The following is a 26699-nucleotide window of genomic DNA, read 5'->3' as shown; positions in this document are numbered from 1 at the left end:
CTGCTTCTGTCTAGTTCTTTTCTGATTTCAACATAGTGGAAGATCGTTTGGAAATGACAACGCCCCGAAAGCCACACGGATGACATCACAGGACAAGAGCAAACGCGTGTTTGAGCACGTACAGAATCTGACAGTTATGCCTGCAAAGCCACAACCGTCTCCCCTGGAGTCTCCACGCCACCAGCTAACGGCAGGGTTGGGTGTCTCCCCATGCAAGCGGACTGGCCCCTGCAGGGTAGCGCGCCCCCTGCTGGGCAGAGGGGAGAGCAGCAGTCTGGGCTGTCACAGACAAAGACAACATACCTGCCGACCTGCACGCTGCTGACCGATTCCGTGTGTGACTACCGTGTTTTCAGGCCTGCCGCTTTGATGAGAGCTCTGCTCAGATCGTACCTCAGTCAGAAACGAGCGCACATCGCGCCCCGTGTCTTCCCGACATGCCACGCCAGTCTGGGCATTCCAGTTTTTGTTCACCCCTCCTCCTCCCCTCTCAGGCTGGTCTATAGTAAGATCGATGCCACTTTTAATTCCTGTTAGTCTACCATTGCCTTCTGCGGCCTGTTCACGGCCCGCTGCGCAGGCTGCGTAACGTTTATTCGACAGTAGATGGTCAATCAGTCGGAAACACGCGATCGGCAGTCCATCCTACAGGGAAGAACCTTGGGGCCATTGTGCGTACGTGGAGGTTTTTACTCTTTCTACCTGCGTGGGTGAGAGGAATACTACTACTACTACGAACAACGTGGCTTTCCAAGAACACGTAAGCCCGAGTAAAAATGTCTCATAATGGCCACAAAGTTACCGTATGTCATGCGCCTCTGCCCGCCCACTGTAGCACCCCCCACCACCACACACACACACACCACACACACACACACACACACAGTACCTTGCCCTGGCGTGTTGTTCCAGATCAGATGAAACGTTCATGTAGTACCGATGGAATGTGTGTGCTGTCCGGCTTTATCGGCTGCTGGTTCTCTCACGGGTCCCCGCCGGGCTGCGCGGCCACTCGGGCATCGGGCTGCGAGGGTCCGATCAGAGGTGCGTTCGGAGGGGACTCATTCATGAGGCATGCACCGTCGCTCTCTCTCGTTCTCGCTCTCTCTTTCTCCCCCCCCTCTCTGCTCGCCCCCGCTTTGTTTTGACGAGATGCAAAAGCGAACCTGGACGCGGACGCGCGCGACACGCGGACGCGCTTCTTCCTTGGAGCAAGAGGGTGCAGGCGAGAATAAAACATCTTGCATTTAATGTTTCAGTGTATTCTTCAGGTTTTCCAGTGCAGCTGGTAAAGTCATAGCCAACATCCAAATACAGGTTATTTACAGTCTAATAAAAGTACAACATGCAGCGCGGCCATTTGTGACCTTATGACATGGATTAATAAAGATGTTGGAGGCAGCGGTTGTGGTGGTCGCTTCCAGCATTGACCCTAATCTATGGCGTTTAACACAGCGGGTGTCTTGCCATCTGTCAACCCCCACCCCCACCCCCTTTTTTGTAGATAATCCACGGGCCATAATGTAAATAAGTGGGTCTTGTGAGGAACTTTACTCTGAAACCACGCAGGAAGGTCGAGCACATCAGTCTGCGACTGTACTGACGCAGGTCCTCGGCGCTCTTAACCTGTATGTACCTGTAAAATGACTCATGAGTCCCCAAATTATCACGCTGCGAAAAAGGAAAATAATGAAATAATCAATCACTTGTTTTGATCACTGACATATTTTGCGTGTATAAATGACCTAGTGAAAAAGATAAACATATAAGTTACATTTCTATTCTCGTGTCTGACTGTATTTTTCCTGTTCACTTCACGAATACCTCGTAAACAGCAGCTTCTGCCGCAATGAAACATTGCAGATGAATTGAGCTGAGCGAAGCTGCATTTAGAGTCTTTTACATACATCGTGCCACATTAGCAGGAAGATAATTATTCATTCAAAGAGAAACCCATCCATTAAATCAATTAATTAAACATACACTGGCAACGGTATGCTAAACGGGTTAACAGTTTTAGCGAGACAAAACCATTGTAACTTTCTAAAATGGGATAGCTGGCAGACACTACTTATACATAGTTCAATAGTAATAAGCCTTAGGTAGGAAAAAACATAAAGAAGAAACTATAACTGATTGGTAAGTTTGGTTTTCTACTGTACCTGAACTCATCATTATAAACTCCTCCCACAGCTATCCGAGCGGGAAATGTAAATTTTAATTGTTCTGATCATTTTTAGGTTGAAATCCCCCCAAAATACATCTTGAGATTTTTGGTGAGTTATCCTTCTAAAGTGATAAAGATTATGCAGTATTACCTCAGTTCCTGCGGTCAGGCTACAGTTTACAAGTGCCCACACTTTGATGCTAGCTTCATTTGGAAGGTTTTTCCCCGCTGAAGCTGTTTGTCAATATAGATTTATGACTATTTTGGTAGGCCGAGAGCTGAACCTTCTGACAGGTGTGGTGTCTTCAGTGAGCACCGATTATTGACCAGCAGCAAGAATGTTGAGTATCTCCGAGGACAAGAGCAGCTTTGCAGCCACGTCTTTCGGACAGGTAGGCCGAAACCGCTGGGCCATTTTTCATGAAAATATTTAGAATATTCTAATATAATTGCCTGGACCCTGGTGTTAGTACACCTACACAGCCGAAGAGTACCAGGCCGTGCACGATGCTCTGAAGCAGAGGCTTGGACCGGAGTACATCAGTACCAGAGTGGCTGGAGGAGGACAGAAAGTAAGTGTCGGTGTGTGCAAAAGTCAGCTGTTGCAGTTGGACTAAACTCCCCCAGGTTTGCTATGTTGAAGGGCATCGTGTGGTCAGCCTGGCCAATGAGATGTTTGGATACAACGGGTGGTCCCACTCCATCACTCAGCAGAATGTCGGTATGACTTAATGACACAGGAAACTGACATGAAAAACCAACACAGAGTTGTGTTAACGCTCTCCGATGTTCTACAGACTTCGTGGACCTCATTAACGGGAGGTTTTACGTTGGCGTCAGCGCATTCGTCAAAGTACAACTGAAGGTGAGTTCAATCCTGGCATTTCTTCAGCTGTGCTCTGGCATGACGTGCGTGATGGCGTGTCGTTCCTCCAGGACGGGGCGTTCCATGAAGATGTAGGTTATGGTGTCAGTGAGGGACTCAAGTCCAAAGCTCTTTCACTGGAAAAGGCCAGAAAGGAAGCAGTCACTGACGGCATGAAGAGGGCTCTGAGGTACTGGAAGTGAAATCATTTTCAGGACAAGGTTTGGTTCTTAGTGTAGGTGTATTTTCGCTCATATTAGCTTTGATTTTTTTAAGATGTTTTGGAAATGTCCTGGGAAACTGTATCCTGGATAAAGAATACCTGTTATCCATCAACAAAATCCCCAAACAGGCAAGTGAATAAACTCCCAGCGCATTCTTGTTATTTAAAAAGTCTGCAGATTCTGAATCTTCTCACTCTACGTGCAGCCGACTCCTCTCGTAGACCCGGCCCAAACCAAACGAGCCCAAGGCGAAGCAGCGGTAGAGAAAGCCCGGTTTTCCAGTCTCCAGCCTCCAGTCCTGCACCGAAACCACAGCTGTTCAGAAGTTCACACTCCTAATGTTCCTGAGAACAAAGAAGATGACTCCAGGTAAACAGGGTTCATCTTGTTGATGCATCGTTCTCTCTTCACTTCGTCTCTTTAAATTCTATTGCCTGGACGGCAGCGCTGCCGCTGGCTCTGGAGAACACACGGATCCCAAACAGCTGAGGAAGCTCCGACAGCAGCAGCTCCAGCAGAAGTTCAGGAAAGAGATGGAGGCCAGAAAGCTGCAGCAGGAACAGGATCGACCCAAGTCCCAGTACACGGAGCTCTCCATCGTGCCAGGAGCCGATGGAGGTAAAGGATCATCTCCCTTCTGTTACCGGCTCTCCGATCATCTCTGATGGTGGTCAAGAGGCTGAGGGGGGTTGAATGAGGCTGAAACCACTATTCTGTCTTTTTATACCAAGAAAGAATCTTTAATTTTTCTCTGTGGTTCATGTGACCATCACTTCAGGCCATCGGGGTGCACGAGCGTCTGCTGAAAGCAGCACATCTGGACCTGTGAAGCCGAACAGCACAGAAGACTGTCGAGCAGGTGAGGTAGCTCCACCACCAGAGGGTTCAGATGAGATGAACCTCAATGAAAACACCTCATATCTCTCTGCAGACGACCCTGAGATCTGGGACTTCACCCTGGATAGGTTCGAGGACCTGGACGTTGCAGCAGGCAGTATACAGTGTAGAGACGCCGGGCCCAGCACGCCCAGGAGTCACGCCATGCAGACCCGCAGTAAGACACCTCAGAGCGGTCCAGGCAGACCTCCAGGGGACGCAGCACCACACAGCAGAAGACGGGAGCAGGGACAATCCAGGCCTCAGCACCCGAACCGGTATCACCACAGTACAGGTGAGAGCTCGTGAATTGATTAAGTTGATCATTGATCTCAGGGATAAATATTATTTCACTCTTTGGCCTGGTCAGGTGAAAGTTTCAGCCCATACAGACAAGGACAGCACATGAAGAAACGCAGGCTGGAGGCCTGAGTGTCTGTTCCTACGTTTCCCTCTGTATTTATTTGCATAAAAGAATTTAACGGAAACAAAGTTAACTGGTATTATCAAATAAAAGTCAGCCCAGTTTTATCTTGTACACGCCTGCCTCTTTGTGACACTTTGCACAACCTCCAAAGTAAAGTTGAATGGGGCGGGGGGGAAGGTTGCAAGATGCACTTTAACGGATGTTTTTATTTATTTATTTTTTTACATTTTGTACAATGTGGAAAAACATACACAAAACAGACACTGAATCACATGAAATCATTGAGGGATCAGAAATAGAAGCTCCAAGATCACAGATGTAGGCAGGTCTGTGGCTGGTAACAGCGGGAGCGTTGGTTGAGAACTTGTGCTGTACAGTGGTCATTTGCAAGTTGGTTATCATTTGTAATCATTCCGTGAAGCTAGCATGCAGAAATTAAATGCCAATATTGAAGCTGTGCCCGTCGTATCAATGGCAACTAAACACATCAACACTTAAATCATGACTCATGAAGGCAACAAATAATTAAAAAAAAAAAAAAGAGAGATCTGTAATTAAATGCAATATCAAAAACACTGAGTCAGTAACAACCCCCATCAGCATGCAAATGTTTCCATTTCCCCTCGGTCCCTTTAAAACATTGCATATTCTGCATTGCAGTAACCTTTGTTTTCTCTAGAGAAGTTTATTTCATCCCATCTATGAGCAGGCGAAGGCGTCGGGCCGACAGCGCGGCACTCGCGTGAACCGAACTTTTGAGACTTGGCTCGTTCGCCACCACAACAAGTGCTTCTGTCCAAGAGTTTAAAGATCAATCCACAGAAGCACGTCAGCAAATCTACCAATGAGCCACATATTAACAGACAGATGACAGAACAACCAGCAAGTGTTTACCGTAGACAGAAAGTTCCCACAATACTCTGATGTGCTCTTTATTCTGCAGTCCTGCGTGCTGTGCCTCGGAGCACTCGGGGCTCTGAACACACCTGTGCGGTTATGGATTTGCGTGCGGCGTTTCAACCGTGTACAGGTTCAGTTAACTGGTGATCCGCATTCGTCATTAGTGAGGATGCAAGGCACTAAAGTATTCCGCATGGTTACAGGTGAGTGTGTGCAGAGTGGGTCATCGCAACGTATTCTAGTGAGTCAGCGTGTTCCTCACATTTAGACACATATATATACACAATTAAATAGAAAAAAAAAAAAGAGAGGGGGCAGGACCGTCATAGAGCTTCATAAACTACAGGAGTTCTCCTGGCTGGCGGGGAGCATACTGATAATAACAACCCTGCAATTGCACTTCTTATATTCATTTAACTACACGTTGTTTAACAACCTTTAATAATAATTACAGTGAAACAACATCAAAATCTGATGGCTGAATACAGGTCCATAAAGAACGTTTGTTTTATTAAATATATGTATACAAAAACAGACCACAGGAATAGAACCCCAGACACTTGATTATAGAAGTGAGCGGAGATATTTAATGCGACATGGTGACTCTTACTGTCTAAACAACAGGAACAAGGTGGGAGGTGTCACCTTTTCCAACAAACTAATGAGGATGTGACGGGCATGTTTTCCACAGCTCGTGAAGTGGTTTTGGTGTCTCCGTTTGGGATCCTTACAAAATGCCACTCTTGAATTTAAAAGCAAAACAAAAACATCTGGAGACCCTGCAGACACCCTCCAATTCCCAGATTTACAGCAGCGTCACCTCAAAAGATTCTAACTCTAACTGGTGATCAACACCAGGACAAGTCCTTCCGTATGGCAGATCCACCGTCTCGCTAATCAGATGCCAATAATAAAGGTGCCTCGATGGCCAAGAGTCACAAAGACACTAGACTCACAGGGACAAATCAGATAAACATGGAATTATAAACCAGTGGAGTTATGCAAGTTAAGTATTTATGTACATATTCAATGTTTTAATGAGTTCAGGGAATAAGGCCACAGTTACAAAGGACAGTATATTTACTCTCTGCCATTATTGCATTTTACTAATAGGGAAATGTAACCATACTGCAACCTAAACCATCACACTGCCACCTAACTAACATCGTTCCTCCCTGTCTGATACACTTTGCTTATCCATCATCTCCTGCACCCTCCAACACTTCACTTTCTACTCAACTCCGCCCATCCTCCACTAGACCACCAAACCGTCCATCCCAAGTCTTTTGACCGAGCTCATGTGTCATCAGGTGCGTTCAGCTCTCCCAGCTCTGTTTAAAGTCAGCATCTATAAAGACGTAAACCCGGATGTCTCCAACCATCAAAGGAATGACAATATTTCAACATCTGCTCTCACGACATCTTTGGCTGCTGTTGGACGTGCCTTTGGGGCAGACACTACCAACCAACTCATCACAGCTTGATTCCACAGCTAATGGCAGGCTAAACGTGAAACGTGTGCTGCGGATGTCTATTGCACTCTCCCTCCATTTACCGGACATATTTTTTTCTGCTTGAGGACAGATAACATGTATTACAGGGAAAAAAAACAAAAACACTTTAGTATAAAAATCGAAATAAAAATTAAAACAAGCAAAGCAACTCAAAGCTTACACTGCAGCAAGACTCTCAACTGGGCTATGTGGGCCTTAGGTTGGATCCTCCTTGGCCGATGGACTTCTGGGGGGCTGCTGTGGCCCCGACTGGGTAGCCTTGGTGTAAGGGGGCTGTTGTAGGGGGCTGGTACTGTGACAGGGGCTGTGCCTGGTTCAGCATGGTGACCTGGCATGTGCCCGTGGGTCCTGGCCACTGAGATGAGCTGTACGGGGCAGATGCATAGCCAAAGCCTGGAGCAACTGGTCCCAGAGAACCTTTACGGGGCCCTAAATGAGCTGAAGGATTGGTTGGGTTGTGAATGTGAGTTGTAGTCGTGTTGCAATTTGGGGGAAGAGTCGGGCAGAGGTACGCTGGAGCTGAGAATTTGCGGGCCATACTGGCTGGAGGGACAATCTGTGAGGGAGAAATCAGCTGTCAATATACAAACATCTACTACTCATCATGGTTTGGAATAAAAACAATCAGTGCTTACGTCATGTCCCAGTACTGCTGTGGCACCATTTTTAGGACCCCTCTTGCACTGGGAGAGACTGATGGCATCTCTGGCCCAGTTATCTACCAGTTGATGCAGGTCATCAGTGAAGGTTCCTTTTCCCTTCTGGGTGTGGGAAGTCACGGAGGTGGACACTGTTGCCTGTGCCATGGAGACAAAATGGTCCTGGGAATGACCTGAACCATTTGCGATGCTGGTCTCACCCAATCCTGAAAAACAACAGACGTGAGCAAGATTGTAGCTAAAGACTCAAGCAGACCACCGTGACAGCACAGAGTGTTACCGGACCTGTGGTGCAATTACTGAGACTGGGCATGGACGGAGAGGACCTGAACTTCGTCACGGATGAACTGTTAGCCAACTGTGTTGCCTCCGCAGCCACATCCGAGGCCTCTGCTGCTGCCGACGGTAAACTTTGCTCTGTGCAGCAGTCTAAGGCATGAAGACTCTGAGAAAGGCCTGGCGATCCTGAAACTAGAGGCACAGTTAACAAATATTGTCCAACTCGTCAGCTGTAGTCATCAGAAAATGCAGTTCACTGTCCGTACCCGAGTGTATAGGGCTGGGCTGGCCACTGTTGCGACTCGATCTGTGGCTTTTGCGCCGACGCCGACCTCCAGCCATTGCCACAGCAGGTGAGACAACCGAGGGAGGAGGAGGTTTTCCCATGCGTGTAAACAAAGACTCAATCTCCTCCTTCTGACGAGTCTGCAGGGCCTGGATCTCCATCATATGTCTGAAAGCAGGCAATTAAAACAACTTACACGGAGAATATGACATTTTAATTAAGCATTTAAGAAACATCACAACCATAACAGCCAATTCATTTTTTAAAAAGATGTGGAAACATGATTTACTTTTCTCTTAGACGGTTAATTTCTTTGCGCAAAGCTCCGTCTTCAGTTCCAGAGTCCTCATCGTTGTCACTGCTGTAATGGGCATTTGTATGATGAGGTTCACATGTGGTGGAAGGTCCATTCTGGGTGACGGAACCATGTGACTGATCGTTGTCAGCTGCAGGGGCTGCAGGAGTCACTGAGGGAAAATCACAGATTTGTGCTATCGCCTTAAAAATGTAATGCATATGTTGGATACACCTTTAAAAGGCTCCATCATGAAGGTTTCACCACAGCCTTTCAACAGCACTTGGTTAAAAACCATTTGATGGGCTAGGGGATTGAATGCATTCATATGTCTGATTGATACGTTTTTAAAAACCCCACAGTGCACATCATTAATCTAAATGTACCAAAGGGCGGATGTAATAAACAGGCTCCACTTGTTAGCCTTCATCTCCTACAGTCAATCAAATTGGAATTACAACAAGCCTGAGGCAAAACAGGAAGCATTACTGCATCATGTGGCATCTTTACACACCTGTGACAGAAAAACGGCCCACTTTCGAACTGGGTGTTGGCTCAGATGTGGCACTGGTGCTTGTAGAAACCTGGAATCGCCCAATTGTGGTGGGATGTGCAGGACCAGTAGTTACAGGCAGAGCTTCATTTAGCTTGTTAGATTCACAAATTCCTTTTGCCAGAGGGGATGAGCGGTGGAGGGTATTTTCAGGGCTTGAGGGGGAGGAGGAAGATGAGGAAGATGAGGAAGATGATGAGGAGGTTGAAGACGGTGTCAAGGAAGAAGAGCCTGATGGATCTGGAACGTTTCTGGATGTGTCATCGGGGGCCACAGACACCTGCTCATAAAAAAATAATTTAATTCAAGAGGGTAATGGTAAAACCACCTTAACCAACAGGCAACACTGGAATACATTTGCTGGAAACCTACTTGGAAACGACCCAGACTGAAACCGGCTGCTCCTGGCTGGACTCTGTCCCCTCCCTGAACAGTCTCTGGGCTGAGTGCTCTCCTCACATCAGCATTCAAATTATCCTGAGGTTGCTTCGACTGAAGTGACAAAGAATTCAACGACTGTCAATGAATGCTACATCATTGAAATAATTCACCATTTTAGAGCCAAAAAAATGGAGCATTCCAAAGACTTTGACCTCACCTTATTTGGTCCAGGAAATGGTGGCATGATGTCGGAAGGAGGTACTGCAGCTTGATCAATAACAGTAGGTAAAGTCTAAAGACAGAGAGACAATATAAACCTTTGTTCTACCATAACATTTGTTTTTAATTTTCCTTACAGCTAAACAGATGACCAACCTGTGCTCTGGGTTTGGATGGAGGAGTCTGTGCATGTCCTGCTGGGGTTGTGGGGCCCACAGAACCTTGCACCCCAGAGTTGAGGGGCAGATGAGATGGGGGTATCAGAGCTGCACCGGGTGGTGGGGAAGAAGTCCCAGTAGGAGGTGAGGACGTGCCTGTGTTGTGACTGGGATCCACTGATGCAGAGGATGAAGCAGAGCTCTGGTCTTTAAAAAGGGAACGAAGCTTCTTATCAAGAGCCTGGATATCATCTCGGCCAGCACTCTTGACCTGGAAGTCCGCTCCCTCGGACTCCATTAGTTGTGGCTGGACTTGGCTCTGACTGGACATAGCGCTGGGAGGAGGCAGTTGGGTGGGGATAGGGACAGGCTGATACTGAGAACTTGTATGCTGAGGTGCATGCGTGGTCGAACTCATAGGCTGAGAAGATGTGACAGCACTGCTAAAAGACTGCTGCTCTAAGGCAGGGATACTGCTGGCGGTGCTGGGTGGAGAGACTGAATTACTGCTCAGCTGAGGCCCGGACGTTGAGGAGACGGAAGTCTGAGCCGCTGGAACGGAAACAGAAGATGGGGGAGGGATGTTGGCTCCTGGTGGTTGCTGTGATGGGGTTGTTTCATGTGAAGACTGGGTAACTGGACTGGGGTCGGTGGTGGCACAGGGTTGAGATTGTGACTGAATAATCATTGACGGAGGGGAAGCCTGTCCACTTGAGGACGATGCTGATGATGTTATGTTAGCTGAGAGCGGCAAAGATGGAAAAGAGGAGCTTGTTGTGGAAGTGACAGAGTCTGAAGAAACCAGAACATTGCTAAAGTATGGAGCTAGTCCAGCATCAGGGGCCGGAACACTTCCTGCTTCTTTCTCAATGGCAGTGGGCTCCATGTTGTTGGACAGTTCAGTGTGTTCTTGTCTGATTTCACTAAATGCCTGCTGCAAAGTCCCCGATGGAGCAGACAGAGAAAGGCCCAATGTCATGGGGGGGCCTGAAACAATGTTAAAAATAAAGTAAGTAGTTAGGGTCGAAAATTTGAATTGAAATTTGAATTGAAATTTAGATAACATGACTTGCAAACATAAATATATTTTCAACCTGTAAGACATTATGGAATGACACATTTTAGGTTGTTTAAATTTGAATCTTTTTTTTTATATATACATCTGTTACTACATTTTAGTGAATTTCAACTACATTATTAAAGAAAAGGAAAAAAAAACATTTCTTACCTGGTGAAGATTCATCGCCAAAAGAGGTGTTAGCAGAAGAAGCTCCAAAGAATTGTTCATATCGTAGACGGGACTCAGGTACAGGGCTAACTATGAACCGCCGTCCTGCTGAGTGCACCACCTGGGCTGTCGTGCTGGGAGAAATGCCTGAGAGAAATGTCAATAAAAAGGACATATTTGAGGTGTAAGTTGCGACATTAGAATCTAATTGTGAGTTAAAATGTTACCAACCTGGCAGCATGGGCACAGACAGCTCAGGCTGTTGTTGATGATCGCTCAACTGCAAAGAGGAAAATATAAGGTGGTAAGACTATTTCCCACAGGTAGGGGTAAAAACAAGTGTTAGATTCATGTAAAGTAAAATAAATACCTGATGGAAGCCATCTTTAATGCCCTCTCCTTTCTCATCAGCCATTTCTATGACTTCACGGACCTGCTCAATGAAAGACTCCCGCTCACTCTCCAAGATGAAATCACTTACAATCTGAAACACACAGAAATACACCACTTAACTAAACACAACTTTCTAAAGATGAATGCAAGATCTTGAAAAATCTTAGGTTGATCTATGGGGCACATATTGTGCAGTTTCATGTGAATTAAATTTTGAATTTCAACAATACGCATACGGTGAGTAGCAGTTGGCTGTGCCATAGTGAAAAGATGAAGGAAGTATAATTGAGAATATTTCTGCTTGTTCACTTGGCAGGCACGTGACTGAAGAGTTACAAATGTGAAAATTGGGTTTTTTGTTCATTTGGTTTCATTTCTTGTCCGCTTCATCCCTTTCGGGGGGGTCACGGGGAGGGTGCTGGAGCCTATGCCAGCTGCATACAGGCAAAGGCAGAGTCCCTCCCTGAATGAGTCGCCAGGTACCTTGCTCAAGGGTACATCGGCAGTGCACTGAAAGTGTTCTGGCATCTTCCCCTACTACCAGAACACATTCCATGTGTTGGCTGCACTGGGTTTTGAACTGAGAACCCCCACTATTCAGCCCGATCCTTAACAGACTGAGCTACCCTCATCCCTAGTTTTTCTTTTTCTTTTAATAAAAGAAAACAGTTACAAAGTGTCTAAAAATAGGAAAACATTACCATTATATGTGCAATCTCCTTTGGATTATCACCATCAAGGTCAAATCGAAAGGTCACCATCTTTCTGTTGTGCGTTTCCAGCTGACACTCTGCTACTCTGTCTCCAACATTAGAAATCTGCAAAATATTTAGATTAAAAACCATTTCATGACAAAAAGGATGGACTATGAGAACAACTCTGAGAATGACAAGCTGCATACATTCAAAACATTTAGCTTGGCCCTTGTAGTCTTTTCATGGCGGGAGCGGCTGCGTACAGACCGCCGTTGGTGCCGTTTCAATGAACGCCCCTCGTGACGACCTCCTGAAGTAGAACTTCCCTCATTGCCATCACTAAGACCTGAAGCTGCATCTGAGAGGCAGCTAAAAGAGAAATAATGTTATTAGACATGACAGATAGACTGGGTAAATTCTTTTATAAAATGAACTTCCTTCTTACGTTTCTGTAGAAGGTAGTACCAAACCAGACGATGGTTCTACTGGGGTGGGCTGTGGAATGTTCCCGGTTGTCTGAAATACAATTTTCACATGAAGACGTCAAGTGCAATTCACAAACAAAATGTGTTTGCAACTAAAAAAAACAAGCCTACATTTCAATGATTTCAAGACTGTCGATGGAATGTAATTCATTGATTTAATTGCATATTTAACAGATACCAACTATTTAGCAGAAATATATGCGTCAGACTAAACTGCCACCAGGTGGAGTCGTTTTTCTGGACTACAGTACCATATTTAACAATGTGCTAAATACTGTTTTTAAGGTTTAATGTTGCACTCTAGCTGTACCCGATGAACCCTTAAGTCGTTGGAAAATGTGAGTTTGTGTACAGTTAATCTTTTATTTAAAAAATGGACTTAATTACAAACAAGAACTATATTAGGGGGTGCAAAGAAAATGCTTTGTAGCCTGGTACTTATTTTCACAAATTTGTTTTGTCTTCGATAAGAGTACCTGCAGAAAAGAGAGGCAAGAGGCCTGATAGAGGAAGTGAAGATGCCCTGCGTTGAGTGAAGGAGACATGATAGGACTTGGATCACTGGCCCAAGACTAATTATCATGCAGGAGTATGTAGCATGCAGAAGGCAAGGTGTGGAAGAAAGATAAAAAGGTGAAGATTTGTGATGTTTGTCAAAAGAAAGGTAATTATTTTAGGGAAAAGAAATATTGTTGTGCGGGTTTGATATGATTGAGCAGGTCACCTGTAGCGGCTGAGATCCATTCTGAGTGAGAGAAGAGCTCTGAAGAGCACTGCTGCTGTCTGGCTGTTGCTGTGGGCTGGATGACTGAGAGGAAGGAGGCATCATCACTTGTTGGGCAGGTATCTGTAAGACCAGAAGACATAAAGATAAGACAGAAGCAAGAATAAAACCAGAAATGAAACACAGTGACACTTTTATTTCCAAAACCCCCTCTTTTCCAAATCAAGATTTGTTGTTGTTAATTTAGGCTGTCTCAAAGCCACAAGTACTTACCAATTGCCTGGCCTGAAAACAGGAATTAAGATTTATTTTTTTGAAAGTGTATCGAACTGATGATGTTGCTGGGTGGCAGCGTAATGCTAATGATTGTCTAACAACAATATCACTTCTGTGTTGAAGAGCCCATTAAAAATAAAATTTGTCAGCAGAAACACCCCTAAAAACAAATAGTAGCTGACTGAAAATGGACTCTGCCACAGTCACACATTTAGATTTTTTGTTAGAAAGAATCATTAGTTGGTGAATTTAAAGGTGGCAACAGAAAAATGGGACATTTCATCTACCTGAGGGGGAGTTGATGATTGGTAGTAAACTCCATACTACAAGAAACAAAACAACACAGGGTAAGAGAGGGAAACCTGAGAAAGAAGAGTAGAAACCCAAACCGTCCAAAGAACAACTGAAAGGGGAACGGGGGAACCTGGAATTACAGGTGATTTGCTGATCCTCGCTTGAAGCAGAGAACACTGAATCTTTTAAAAGTGATTTTTTTCAGACTATGAAAAATCATCCTCAATGATCGCATTCGCTCATAGAAATGAGTTATTGTGGAAATGGAGTATTAAAGTGTTTCTGTGGCGGATGGTAGCAGCTACCATTGATTTAAGACCATAACATGGAGAACAACACACCTGTGGAGAAACAGCTGGAGCAGACTGACTGTTGGGTGCAACAGGGCCAGCTTCAGACTGAACTCCTAGCCTTGGGGGTTTAACCTGCACATCACAGGAAGTAATAACATTAGCGCTGTGAAATAGCAAAAGACAGAAGCCAACTTCTACAGAAGCGGATTGATTGATGCGACACTCACCACCAACAGCTGCTGCTGTTGTTGAGTCTGGTCGTTCTGCATCTGTGAGCAAGACACCTGGGACTGTAGTTGCTGGCTGTTAACAGAGTTGTAAGATATTCCAGACTGAGAAGACTGGCCTTCAGAGTGAATGAAGGATCCAGGTACTCCGATATGTCCAGCTGTGAGATAAAACACTAAGGTTAGGTCCCAGAAGTGGAGCTGTAGGTGTTTGAATATACCAAATCTACAGCTATAATACCTGCTCCAGCTGGTTGTGGGTGCTGGTGTTGGTCGTTCTCAGGTTCGTCAGTCTCTGTTTGGACGGAGGCATTGCTCTGACTCTGAATTGGAGCAAGGGCTTGGCCCCCCGAGTGTGGAGGAGCCTGCACAATAGTTGTGTGTTGGGTTGACTGAGGAGTACTGTAGTTAGGACTCTGGATGCTCGGCTGAGCTGCAGGCATCTGTGTGCTGTGTTGAGTTGGTGGCGGGGAAACATAAGAAGCAGTCTGTGAAATCTGCTGAGGCACCTCTGAGCCAGACTGCTGCCCAATTTGCTGTGCTGGTTCTTCTTCTATTCTTTTCTTCTCCTGATCTTCTCTGACCTTCAAGACACGCAACAGTAAATTGATTAACTGCGAAACAGCATTGGTTAAAAAAAGGCCCAAAGCTCCAGCAAAGCATCTTATTATTCATTATATACTTGTACATTTGCTACACCATGTTTATCTTGTATAAATACCTGCTGGCGCTGTGCTCTCTTACGACTGATTAGGGAAACTCTGTCCTTAATGGCCTTTGCAATAGTTTTGTGGTCGCCTTCACACACATAACCTGACTCGACCTTAAACACAAAGATGAAAAATCCTTTACTTTCAAGATGCATGGTGTCATTTTTAGACTAAAGAATTGAAATTGATTTACCATTTCCTGAGCCACATCTTCCGGTACATCCTTGCTGAGGTCAAAGGAAAACTCAATAGCTTCATTATCTTTGTACTTCCCCTTGAGCTTCTTCACATCCTCAATTCTCAGCCACAGCTTAATAGCCTCCATCTCTCCATCATCCTCTTCTGCCAGCTCCACTCTGACTCCTGTGTCTTCTTGGAAAAAGGCATGGTTCAGAAGGTCTTTGATCGAGTACCTAAATAGGTGACAATGCCAGTTAAAATTTCTGTAGAGCTTGTATTAAACTTGTTTCTTTAAACTCCGAGACCTTTCATCTTTATTTTGACGAATACATCCTTCGATGATCTCCTTCACTTCGGGAATGGCCACTTTATCGAAGCTGCCTGGTTTCACCCCCTACAGGAAACACAGACTCCTAAATGAGAACAGTTCTCTGTTCTGTTCTTTCTCTGTTTTGGACTTCCCCAAAACTATCTTTTTCAATTTCACACTAACAGAAACATTAAAAGGTTAAACTGAAATCCTCTTTTAATTGTGTTGTGAGGTTGAATAAAAAGGTCAGGATAAGATGGTGGGAGGGTTGCTTATAATAAACTTAACTTCCACAGCAAATCATTCAAATGTTAGAAGATAAATGTCATTGGGTGCTTTGATCGGTAGATACCGAGTGTTAAAATAACAGGAAGCTGAGTGCAACAAAAAATGGGGGCTGACTATAGGCTGCGCAGCTGTGCTGAATGACAGAATAGTATGAACAACTGTTTCCCTATGGATGTATAACCTGACACTACCTACCAAATCACTCCACAATAGCAGTTGACATCATCTGCATGAACTGGGATGGTTACACCACAAATTGATTAGCTAGGAATATTCTCTTGTGAAATTATTTGAAATTTTATCATTTTAATTTTTGATGACATAACCTTTTCTGATCCTAAGTGGCCAGTTTCACAGCATCGTTCCGTGGTTTTAAATCATTTCCTTCCACAATATCTACACTACGTATCTGTCGCAACAAACCTTTCACCTCGTAACAATAAAAAATAACTATTCCTGTAAAGAAGCTATTTTTGTCTAATGTAGGAAACTCTGATATATAAAGTCTGATCACACAATGAACCGTGTATTTTGATCTTCAGCTAATATTAAAAGTGTGGATAAGACTAAAATATTTCATTCCATTGGTAGATTGGCAATTTCCTTTCAGTCATCATCCAAAGAGTGGAATATAAAAAATCATCCCACAAAAGAAGTGAAGGCACGCGGGGGGGTGACATAGAGAGCTGAAATAAAGACTTACGCTGGTAACTCTGCGGTAGATCTGTGCAGCATTCTGGCACTCTGAGTAAGGGTACTCTGAGGTGGCCATCTCCAGCATGCACATTCCAAAGGCATACACATCCACTGATTCGTCATACTTCTCCTCATACATCTCAGGCGCCATGAACTCAGGGGTACCTTAAATCAAAACAACTATTCAGAACTCTCGATCTCCCTTACTGATTGAGAGGGCTTCTCAGAAGCCAGTGCCCCTCTGCTCCTCTAACCCGTGAGGGGTTAAGGAAGAGGAGGACGAGAAGAGTGACCAGCCGACGGATATCTCCACGAGCAGAACCTGTGAGGTGAAAGTCGGAAGGAAAAAAAAAGAGGAAAGGAAGCAAAAAGAGACAGAAAACAAAAAAGGAGGGAGAAGTGGGGCTCAGTTACACTGGAGAGAAGCAAGTACACGTTTGTCTGTGTAAGACCATAAAATCTTGTTTAGTTAGAATACAACCGAGCCAATGTTCAGAACACACCGTTTAGTCAAATCTCTTGTTATCTTTATTGTTTAAAAATGAGCTGATAATACTCTGCTAAAACACTTCTTATTGTCTTAACTGATTTGAGGCAGGGGAAACATAGTTCTAGCTATGGAAATTACCTTTGTCAAGACCTTAAAACCACAACTTTTTACAGTGCACTTACCTTTTACACGTTGACTTACCGTGTGTTTCTCTTTGACCTGCAGGAGGAATGTTATGGTCAAGACTGAGGGAAGCAGATTCCATAGCTAGTCACCATACACGACGGTGTGAATTTGCACAATGGCCTTGCTCCATTAGGTAAATCCGTTCAGATTTAATGTGAGGTCTTACACAGAAAAACTCATTTGGTGATTTGAATATAATTGTTTTGGATGTTGATGTGTGTTACAGCACACAGTCAGACTTACCAGGCCCATTACAGGTCATACTCGCTCAATGACCAGCAGTACCCTATTTATTCCAAACAGCAGAATGGGGCACAGCTGAGGCTAGAGCCTACATTTTAAAAACATACCCAGGAATATGAAAAAATAAAATAATATAAAATAAAAAACTGCTGACAAGAGAGAGAATGGGAAGCGCTCCCTGGACACAAATGGAGCAAAAAGATTCACAAGTCCTGTAATAATTTGAAAGACGGTAAGACACAAACACTAAAAAAAATCCTGTAGAGGCAAACCCATAGAAGATGTTAAACATTATAACGGGCAAACAGACCACATATTTCCAAACCACAGAACAAAGAGCAATCTAGGACAGAAGCAAAGGCCATACCTTTAGCCATTGTCAGGTTAACCTGGAAGAAGGCATGACAACTATTATAAAATGTGTTGTTGTAAAGAGTATGACAAAGTGATAGGCGCTACTTACAGTCAGTAGGTGCCTGGAAAAAAAGCTCCATTTTTGGAGAAACAGAAATCTATACAATGACCAAACTTGATTAAATTGCCGTGTGAGTGGAAAGACAAGAAAGAGTTGTGGTTATCTGTTTAAGATTACCACAGTATCTGGCCTCCATTTGAGCTGTGGTTTGAGAGACAGCTGAAACGCTGTGGTCTGTTTTTGATCCTATTGAAACATGACTCAGGGAAAATACCCACTTTCAACACCATTTTCAAGGCAAACATTGACCTCAAACAACATAATGCCCCACAACAGCAAAGAAACTAAGAGGTAGAGATGACCAAGGCCTACCTATGACACTCTTGGCAAATGAAGCTCGCTTAAGTGTAGCTAGTCCCAAGTCTCCGATCTTGACCGATCCCGTCGGGCCTGTGATGAAAATGTTGTCACACTTCAGGTCCCTGTGGATGATGGGGGGAGCCCTCGTATGGAGGAAGTGGAGTCCTTTGAGGATCTGTCTACACCAGCTCCGCAGCACTTTAATTTTCATCACCTTGAACCGCTTCAGATATCTGCAAAGGAAGATCAGCATTTTCAACCAGGTTTTAAATAGAAAAAGAAAAATTTACAGACAACAAATGTGGCATTCGAATGATACAAGTTAAAAAGTCCAAAATGGGCAAATGTACAATAATTACAACTCTTACTAATAAAAGGCTATTTATATCAACTGTACTGGGAATATATATATTTGGAAATAACTAAAATAAATGCATATAACCATATGAGCAGGCATGTCTGAATACCTCAGATTTATTCTAATATTATCATTCTATTATTAATATAATACTTAATACCGCATGACTTTTTTCTAAGGGATGCAACCAAGTGTAAAAGCATCATCACTCACGTTTTTAGAGTTCCGGAAGTCATGAGTTCAGTGACCAGTACAATACACTTCCTGCCTTTGGAGGGTCCCTCCCAGGAGTCATAAAAACGTACAATGTTGGGATGTTGTAGTCCTTTTAACATCCCTGCTTCTTCCTTAAAACGCTGCCTCTCTGCCTTTGATAGCTTGCGATCCTGGGGGGGAGGAAATACACACTTGAGACTGCTGTACAGTATTTCACCTTATAAATAAAAGGTAGAGATCAACCGGCTTCTCTGCAACTATTATTATCACCACTGTGATTAGTAGTAGTCCAGCAGGATAAAGCACAGGATGATGACTTATTTCCCTGGCAGTGACTGAATTTGTCCGTTTGTGTGAGGAAACACTTGGAATGTACTGTGGATCTGGATTTGTCTGAGGTCAAACCAAAAAGAGAGAGCTGTAGAAGACGCACATCAGGAGGGATCGAACACTAGGGTCATCAAATGTTACTAAAGATGCATTCAAATACTATGTACAGTAGTTTTTGGTTCATGGTCAAGTTATGATTGATGATGCTAAAGAACTGCAGGATCTGTTGAGAGTAATCACTGGAGTCCAGATTATCTATCCATCTATTACTAATTAACACATTGTGCATCGACAAAAGTAGAAGCATTTTTGCAGCTAAACTGTCAGGAGTCCGAACAGACTGGATTTGTAGAATGGAGACTACTAGCCTCCTCAGGTTCCCTGAGTAATTCCTGGTGTGACCTACATTTGCGGCATGCATGAATACAGAGCAACACACCCATACCACTGAGACAAGCCCACTGAAACTCCAGCCAGATTCCTCCTCAGTCCCCCCAGAGACTTACCAAGGCCAACCAGAATATCCAATCCTTTTGTAAGAGGTAAAATGACAAATGCAACAAGGGAAACGAAATGCCGAATTTGCCGGGGCTAAGCATATTTTTGACAACTGGATTTTAATAATTTCAGGTCCAACAAGTGAGGAGAACAGGAAAATTATGTGCAACTGATTAAGTCCAAGGTAGGACTGTGGTCCTGGGAGAGGGGGAACGCTGCATTTGAATCACAGCGTTGGACCAAGTGACCTACTTAAGAAAAAATTGACCCAGTGAGTCAAAGCTTCCTCTTTGTTTCTCATCAAATGAAGACCTGTGCAGCGATTCATGGCTGTTAACAGACAGAGACCTAACCATCGGTGTGGTGGTTAGCCATCATGAAAACACAGAAGCATGTTCATGTGCTTAAGATAAAGGTTTCAAATGTTCACCAGGAAATAAAACTGGGATGAATTTTGGAATATAAAAAGGTCTATTGTGGTGTGTAAAATGTGCACTTAAAAGAAATAAAACAGTTTATGCCCTGATGAGATGTGCATGAAAAATAAAGGGATTATAGAACGAATAAGCAATTTGTGGACATATAACTGCTGGCACCCAGAGCAAACTCATTATATAATCCTTTAAATCACTTAAGTCAAGGGGGAATTTCCAGTTGGATAAAACATGTCACACCCTTAAAGAGTGAACGCACTTGCTCAACTCAGAGCCTGTTGAGAGGCTCGTGTCACACTGGCACAACTCGAATGTCTTCATGAAAGTTAAAGCCAATTAGTTTTACCAGGCCTGACACCGCGGACATTGACATCAACAAAAGCTTCCTTAAGGCACAATAGTGCACCTTGTTCAACACGGACACGCTGCTATTTATCCTAACATAATGCGATTGGCTGCAAACAACACCTTCAGGCGACCCTGTGATTGCATTGTTACACACTTCCGTTTGTGTTCTGGCACTGAGGCAGCGACCGGGTTCTTACAGCGTGATACGCACCACTGTTACTTAGACCAATATTTAAAGTTCAGAGCTGAATGTATTAGCTGCTTCCTGTTCCTTCTGATTTCACAGCCATGAAAATAAAGATTCATATTATTTTCAGACCAATTAAACTGACATGAGTCTTTCCCCGAGTAATACCACCGTCCCATTCTAAATGCCACTTTATGGAGAGGTCCTCGCTGGTGATAAAATAGGAAACATGGCGTGCTCTCAGAAGGCTACGGCAGCTGCATTTGAATCACAGCAGCTCTATCTGACAGACATGAATCAGCTGCGTTAGCATCACCGCGTCTACACCAGCAACTCCAGCCTGACGGAACAAACCCTGCAGTCTTTCTGAAGGCAATAAAGCAAGTAAGAGGACAGAAAAATTGAAACATAACTGTACACAGCAACAGAAATCCAAATTAGAACACGTCTTTATCAGCAGCTCTGTCAACATGGCTGAAAATAACCAGATCTGACACACCTTTGATGAGCTATGCAGGGTTGGATGATAGTTTTTTTTATCAGGTATGATACACCAAGACATTCTGAACCAAAACTGTGCCAATACAGAATAAATTAAATGCACAGAGAGAAAGAGCAGCATAAAGACTAACAGCGATTTATGGTTACAATCACATGTTGTGACTAATTAGATATTACTCTGCTTGGATACTGAGCGGTGCCCGATGGGGGCCGTCAGCAGCAGCTCACAGGGCTTTAAAGGATGCCTGGAGTTATCCACCGGCTCTCAACACTGGACTCCAGTCAGAGGAGGATGTGGAAGCGAGGTTTGGCGGATAATATGGTTCAGAATGCATGACTGAATGAGAAAGGGGAGGGTCCTGTTTTTTCTTTTTCTTCTGGACTTCCTCCTTGTGGTGACCTACTTATTCTTCTGATATGCCTCCTCTGTGTGATCCAAAACAAAAGTGCACATGCAAGAGCGTGACTAAAGTTGACGAATGGACATTGGAACTGAATGATAATATACTTGTAGGAGTTGCATTGGCCAGAAACCTGTATGAAGCCTGGACCAGAACTGATCTGTGACCAGATGTGTTAAAAACAAAAGCACATTCCACATTTATGATGTTCAGGTCACACCCACGGTTCCATTTGCTGAGCTTGTTTCCCCCTCATTAATAGGTCTAATTACAAATGTATTTAGCTTGAAACATTTACAAATTGTTTTGTCATTTAAGCTATTTCAATTCAAAAAATCAATTTCCATGAATGGATAAATACATGATGAGTGTCAAGTCATGGTGGAAGTTAGTTTTAATTTTAAACATTGGTTATAGTTTTTAAAAAGGTGAGCTATGAAACAGTGCTGGAGTCCAAAAATGTCCAAAATCTCAGGTGGACCTGAGAAAAACTACATAGCTACGCATTAGCATATCAGCATTAGCATCTGTACATCTGAATACTGTCTAACTAGATGAGCACAATTGTAAAGGTTTTGCCATTTGCGTGCCGTTTTATACAAATTAGATTTTGTCTTATAGTTCAAAAAAATCTTCAACATTTCATCCAGTCCTGTGTATAAAGGCCGTCAAGCTGGCACTGAAGAGGTCACGAGACGGCTTTAAAAGCCATGTGACAGGATTTTTATGAACAATTTCTACACTGAAACTTCTCCACGCAACAAAACAAATGAGTTCTCAGGTTGCAAATTTCAGAAACTTTAGTTCCACTTTAAATTAATCAGTCACAGCAACCGAGTCGTCATTTGACTTTTTACTGGTGGGCCAGTAAAATGAAACATTTTTATTATCACCAATTATAATGCAGGTATAAAGATGCAACTGAATTTAATATTCTTTTAAACTGACTGTTGCGTTAGAATGGGTATTTTTATAAGGTGGGATGTGGCCAGACGAAGGCCTGCTTCATTCCTCTATCAGGAATGTGACCCATTTTGGATTCACAGCCGGAATGAAGTGAGCATGCGCTGATCTGCTCTGTGGGGGGGAGGGGCACGTGTCTGATCTTCACATTGTTCAGGAACCAGAGTGCATGCGTGGTTGTGCAGGGCTGAGAGAAAGCGTGACAGGAAACACAAACATTCACGGGATGAATGAGGTCAAACTTTGTTCTGGGCCACGATGATTTAACAGGACATCACAGAGGTTTGTTAAATAGCAGAATTACCAATTGAAAAAATGGAAATCTATTAACGGGACCCTGGTTTTAAAACTGAACCAAAAAGATATTTTCTAAATTTTATCACTCACTATCTCTGGCTGTCCGAAGCTTTAAAAAAAAAAAAAAAAAATAAAAACCAACTCATTGACCGGTCCTTAGAGATCTTACCAATATTACTCTTCTGCTAATGAGAATCTGTTGGTGAATATCCAATATATACAGTGCTTATAATAAATCAAAGATGGAGTCAAGAATTTCAGGCAGGATCTGTCCCAGACACTTAGCAAAGGTGTTGAAAACATTAACTAGAAATATCTTGGTCGTGACATTCGTTTATATGCAGGTAGAAAGCAAAGCTCTATGATTTGACGGCGGTTGGATCAAAAACAGGATGTGAAACAGCCACAGCAGGAAAGCTGGTGGTGTGTGGCGATGCTGCACAGGTAGCATGAGGATGTGACAGTGACAGGAAGGCTAGTGCATTAAAGTGACCGCGTTCATACCTGTAATTCACACCAGGCCACCTCCACTGTGGTCTCCGTGTCCAGGCCTTTGTAAACGGTCTTGAATGAGCCTCGTCCAATCTCGATATCAAACTTGAGGAAGCGGCCATCTGGGGATGTTCCCACTGCTTTTGTCTCAGCCTCTTCGATGTCATCCTGCACCCTTTTCTCAGCCTCCCTCTGCTCAGCCTCTGCTCGCGCTTTTGCTGCGTCCTTCTCTTCCTCCTCTCCCTCGCCGTCGTGAGGCACCTTCGCTTCATTTGAGCTCTCAGATTCCGACTGAATTGATGATTCTGTGCCCAAGCACGGTGCTGAGTGGGCCGCTAACGCCTCATCTCCGTTACAAACGTCTGTTAGGACAGCGGGCTCCTGCTCTGAAGGCACTAAATCTACTTTAGCTGTTTCTAGGTCTTTTTTGATTCCCACTTCCGGACTGCCAAGTTGAGCCGACTCCTCATGTTTAACCAAACTTGGTTCAGCTCTGGGTAAATGGACGACAGCCTGAGGCCTCTGGGGGATTGCTTCTCGTATCTGGACTCTCTGTGGTGCAGGTATGGGAATCTTGCTGGGTATGGGGAGGGTCAGCGCTGTAGCGTTGGAGTCGCTGATGACGCTTCGGCGCAGGAAGCGGTGCTCGGGGTTACAACGGTCTCGCTCCATGGTGTGATGCCTACGCCTCACCTCTGCCGGCCGGCCTTCATTCACCATTGAATCTGAACACGGGCCATTTCCACTCTTCGAAGGGGGAGCCAGGAACTTAACCATATTGGCATCTGGATTTTCCGACATCCCACCACTCACAAGAGTAAGAGGGTACAATACCTAAAAATAGTTAAAACAAGAATAGTCCAAGGTCTGCCATGTAAACTGTACTGATCCGTGCCTTCGAAAGCAACACTCACTTCACCGTCTGGCGTTTTCTGTGGCTAGATACTCTTCACACAGCACATGGACTGGACGTAAAGGATGGACAACTTAATGCAAACCATCCAACCTTAACGACACACGGCGCAGCCTCTTCTAAGCAGGAGTAATCAGTGGAAAGGATCAAATGTGCACAGCCTGCAACAGGCAGTAAAGCTCCAATGGAAGGCCTCGGCAGTGGGGCAGATACCTTACTTGGCTCAAATCCACTTTGACTGCAAAAGAAAAAAAACAAAATCAGTTTCCAAAATTACCTTAAAAACACGTTTGCTGCTACACATTTCACCAGAACATACTACATTAAATCTGTCCTTAATGTCGTCATCTACAGTCCCATAGAGTCCATTCTACCTGAAATGTAGTATACATAGGAAGTAGTATTACGCAGCTTAAGCAGCAGGGTGCTTTATGATCAAAGCCCCTTCGCGATTTTTGGGGAGCAACATCAAAGTCCCCCGAGACAGTCGGTTCATTTCGTGGTAGCCTAGTTGCTGTGACAAGTAGCCCTCCCCAGCATCAGATGCTTCACAGTATAGAGACGTTCTAGTGTGTAACCAGAGTTGCATGCATGTGTCCTCGTAAAGGTTATCTTGCAGGGGTGCATTCTATGGCAAAACGTCTCAATAGCAGCAAATTCCGTCAGCTCTTCCTTGGATTATTGTCAACATTTGCTGAAAACTTCATCCAATTTCGTTCGTAACTTTATTTTGCCTACAGACAAAACACAGGCTGTCACACGACCTCCGCGGCGGAGGTAGAAATTGAAATAAACCGTAGTTTTAGGACAACTGCGGCAGCTTTTTCTCCATACTTGCTGACAACGCTGAAAAGCTAAGTAAACGAGCAGAATGCAGATGCAAAATGAGTACCGTTTGATGGGTTTTCGGACCAATGCTAACATTTCTCTGCTGCTGAATTTCGATTTTGCAAACGCAATCATGATCGACCGCGACGACCCGTATCCTCGACCTATTAATCGCCTGCACTCTGCCATGATCGCGGCCATTGCCAGCGTAAGCCATGTCACAATCAAACCTTGTAAATGTGAGCACCAGTGGCGGTAAATACAGGCCAAAATGAGGTTCTAACCAAGCAGAACCCTCGTACATACCTCTGCCCCTTTAAAAGTGCCACCGAAGCCTTTAGACACGGCACCATGGAGGATACAAGGCAACTACTCTTTGTTAGCCGGCTAATGAAAACAGATAGCAGGGAGCCACTTAGCTGGCGTTAGCCGATCCTTCGCCAGTCAAACGTTAACCAGCGATGAATGATTACCACGTCACGTCTTTTAAACTATATACCGCCCCGACTTGCCCGTTCGGCCGAGCGTGACGGACCATTTCTGCGTCTGTCCAGCGGGGCTGTTCTTGGTTAGAGGTCTCCGGCAATGTCCGTGAACGGCTTGTATGCTGTCCTATTTTGATCATTTGCCTGAGCAGCGACTCTTACACCGGTGTGACGCCGGTGAAAAGCCCCTGAACAGTGACAACAGCGCCACTACTTTCTAGCTAGCAAACGTTAAGCTAGGCGGGTCTTGCTGATGGCCTAGAGACGAGACCCACCTCCCCGGCTGTTCCCATTCAAATAACCCAACTGAAGCACTGATGCCCGAACCTTTCGGCGCTTTGTCGCTTTTAAATCTACACGGAACATTTACACATTTAAAAACTGTACGCACTCTGCTGACACATAGCCCGTATTCATACTCGTGTTTGCTAACAGTTAGCATCATAGAACACGAATACCTACCGAATGAACAACGACAGCTGACGGCGACGTCTAAATTACCCTCACATCACGAATCAGTCTTCGTATTGGAGAAAAGAACCCAGTAAACGCCATCCGTGAGACTCGGAGACAAACGTCCGCGTTGTGAGGCTCAAAACTGCGATTTGCAGGCTCATTGACGGGCGACGCAGTTGCTACATATTGACGAAGAAACCGTTTTTTTTCCTTCAAAGCGCGTGCGCCGGCCAAGAATGACCTCATAAACTCCGCGAGTCGCAGCGTCACGTTACCGTTTTAAGGTGATTTTTACTCACTTACACAGGTTAAACTACCACTATAATGTTGCATTTATTTGAGTACTTTAACAGCGTATGTGTAATAATTTAGTGGATGGTTTGTCAGCACTCCCCAGTGTGCATTATGATTTCAATAAATATCACCTAATTCCATGGTAATTTTCAGATCACGTTCGATTGTGTGCAGCAATGTTCATGAATGAAGAGAAAAGATGTTTTAGGGGATAAAACTATTTTCTTAATCTGCTGGATATTTGCGAAACCAAGCAAGAATTGTGTTTCAGATAAGCTTTGTTTTAACAAGGGGATTTTTGCAGCACTTCCAGATACACAGAAACGAAAAGCCAAAGGAAAGTACCTCTTTAAAACACATTTTACAGCACAAACATGACTGACAGAAAAATGTATTGCTAAT

The 26699-nt window shown here is 44.3% G+C and overlaps 2 protein-coding genes across 9 annotated transcripts; one reads left to right on the top strand and one right to left on the bottom strand.

Annotated features, from left to right (window-relative positions):
• The first annotated feature begins 5 nt into the window (after positions 1-5).
• On the top strand, positions 6-4670 carry rad52 (RAD52 homolog, DNA repair protein). 3 transcript variants are annotated; one of them, XM_057051676.1, is made up of 13 exons: positions 6-760; positions 2241-2276; positions 2438-2559; positions 2638-2739; positions 2795-2888; positions 2965-3032; positions 3104-3222; positions 3309-3384; positions 3462-3625; positions 3702-3874; positions 4035-4115; positions 4188-4427; positions 4503-4670. In XM_057051676.1, exons 3-13 carry the CDS (start codon positions 2506-2508, stop codon positions 4562-4564), a joined length of 1233 nt encoding a protein of 410 aa, XP_056907656.1. In that variant the 5' UTR covers positions 6-760; positions 2241-2276; positions 2438-2505; the 3' UTR covers positions 4565-4670. The 3 variants fall into 3 exon arrangements, with proteins under 3 accessions (XP_056907656.1, XP_056907658.1, XP_056907655.1); XM_057051675.1 differs by having other exon boundaries at positions 137-2139; XM_057051678.1 differs by lacking the exon at positions 2241-2276.
• Positions 4671-4745: 75 nt separating this feature from the next.
• On the bottom strand, positions 4746-26229 carry LOC130536054 (serine/threonine-protein kinase WNK1-like). Of its 6 annotated transcripts, XM_057051651.1 has the most exons (29): positions 26010-26229; positions 24236-24472; positions 23334-24155; positions 18868-19040; positions 18309-18529; positions 16610-16767; positions 15614-15702; positions 15322-15541; positions 15140-15241; positions 14660-15002; positions 14419-14579; positions 14240-14323; positions 13892-13927; positions 13329-13451; positions 12565-12635; positions 12326-12488; positions 12126-12242; positions 11402-11515; positions 11263-11311; positions 11032-11178; positions 9802-10790; positions 9644-9718; positions 9418-9537; positions 9007-9325; positions 8487-8664; positions 8178-8365; positions 7918-8103; positions 7609-7838; positions 4746-7529 (listed from the first exon to the last, which is right to left on the bottom strand). In XM_057051651.1, the coding sequence occupies exons 3-29, from the start codon at positions 24120-24122 to the stop codon at positions 7158-7160; spliced, it is 5817 nt and encodes a 1938-aa protein (XP_056907631.1). In that variant the 5' UTR covers positions 24123-24155; positions 24236-24472; positions 26010-26229; the 3' UTR covers positions 4746-7157. The 6 variants fall into 6 exon arrangements, with proteins under 6 accessions (XP_056907631.1, XP_056907630.1, XP_056907633.1 ...); XM_057051650.1 differs by having other exon boundaries at positions 23334-24472; XM_057051653.1 differs by lacking the exon at positions 26010-26229 and adding an exon at positions 25598-25735 and having other exon boundaries at positions 23334-24472.
• Positions 26230-26699: the final 470 nt, after the last annotated feature.

Source organism: Takifugu flavidus, chromosome 13, assembly GCF_003711565.1.
Source record: "Takifugu flavidus isolate HTHZ2018 chromosome 13, ASM371156v2, whole genome shotgun sequence".
NCBI lineage: Eukaryota > Metazoa > Chordata > Actinopteri > Tetraodontiformes > Tetraodontidae > Takifugu > Takifugu flavidus.
Note: the sequence above shows the minus strand (reverse complement) of the source record. Positions and strands in the feature narration are given on the sequence as shown.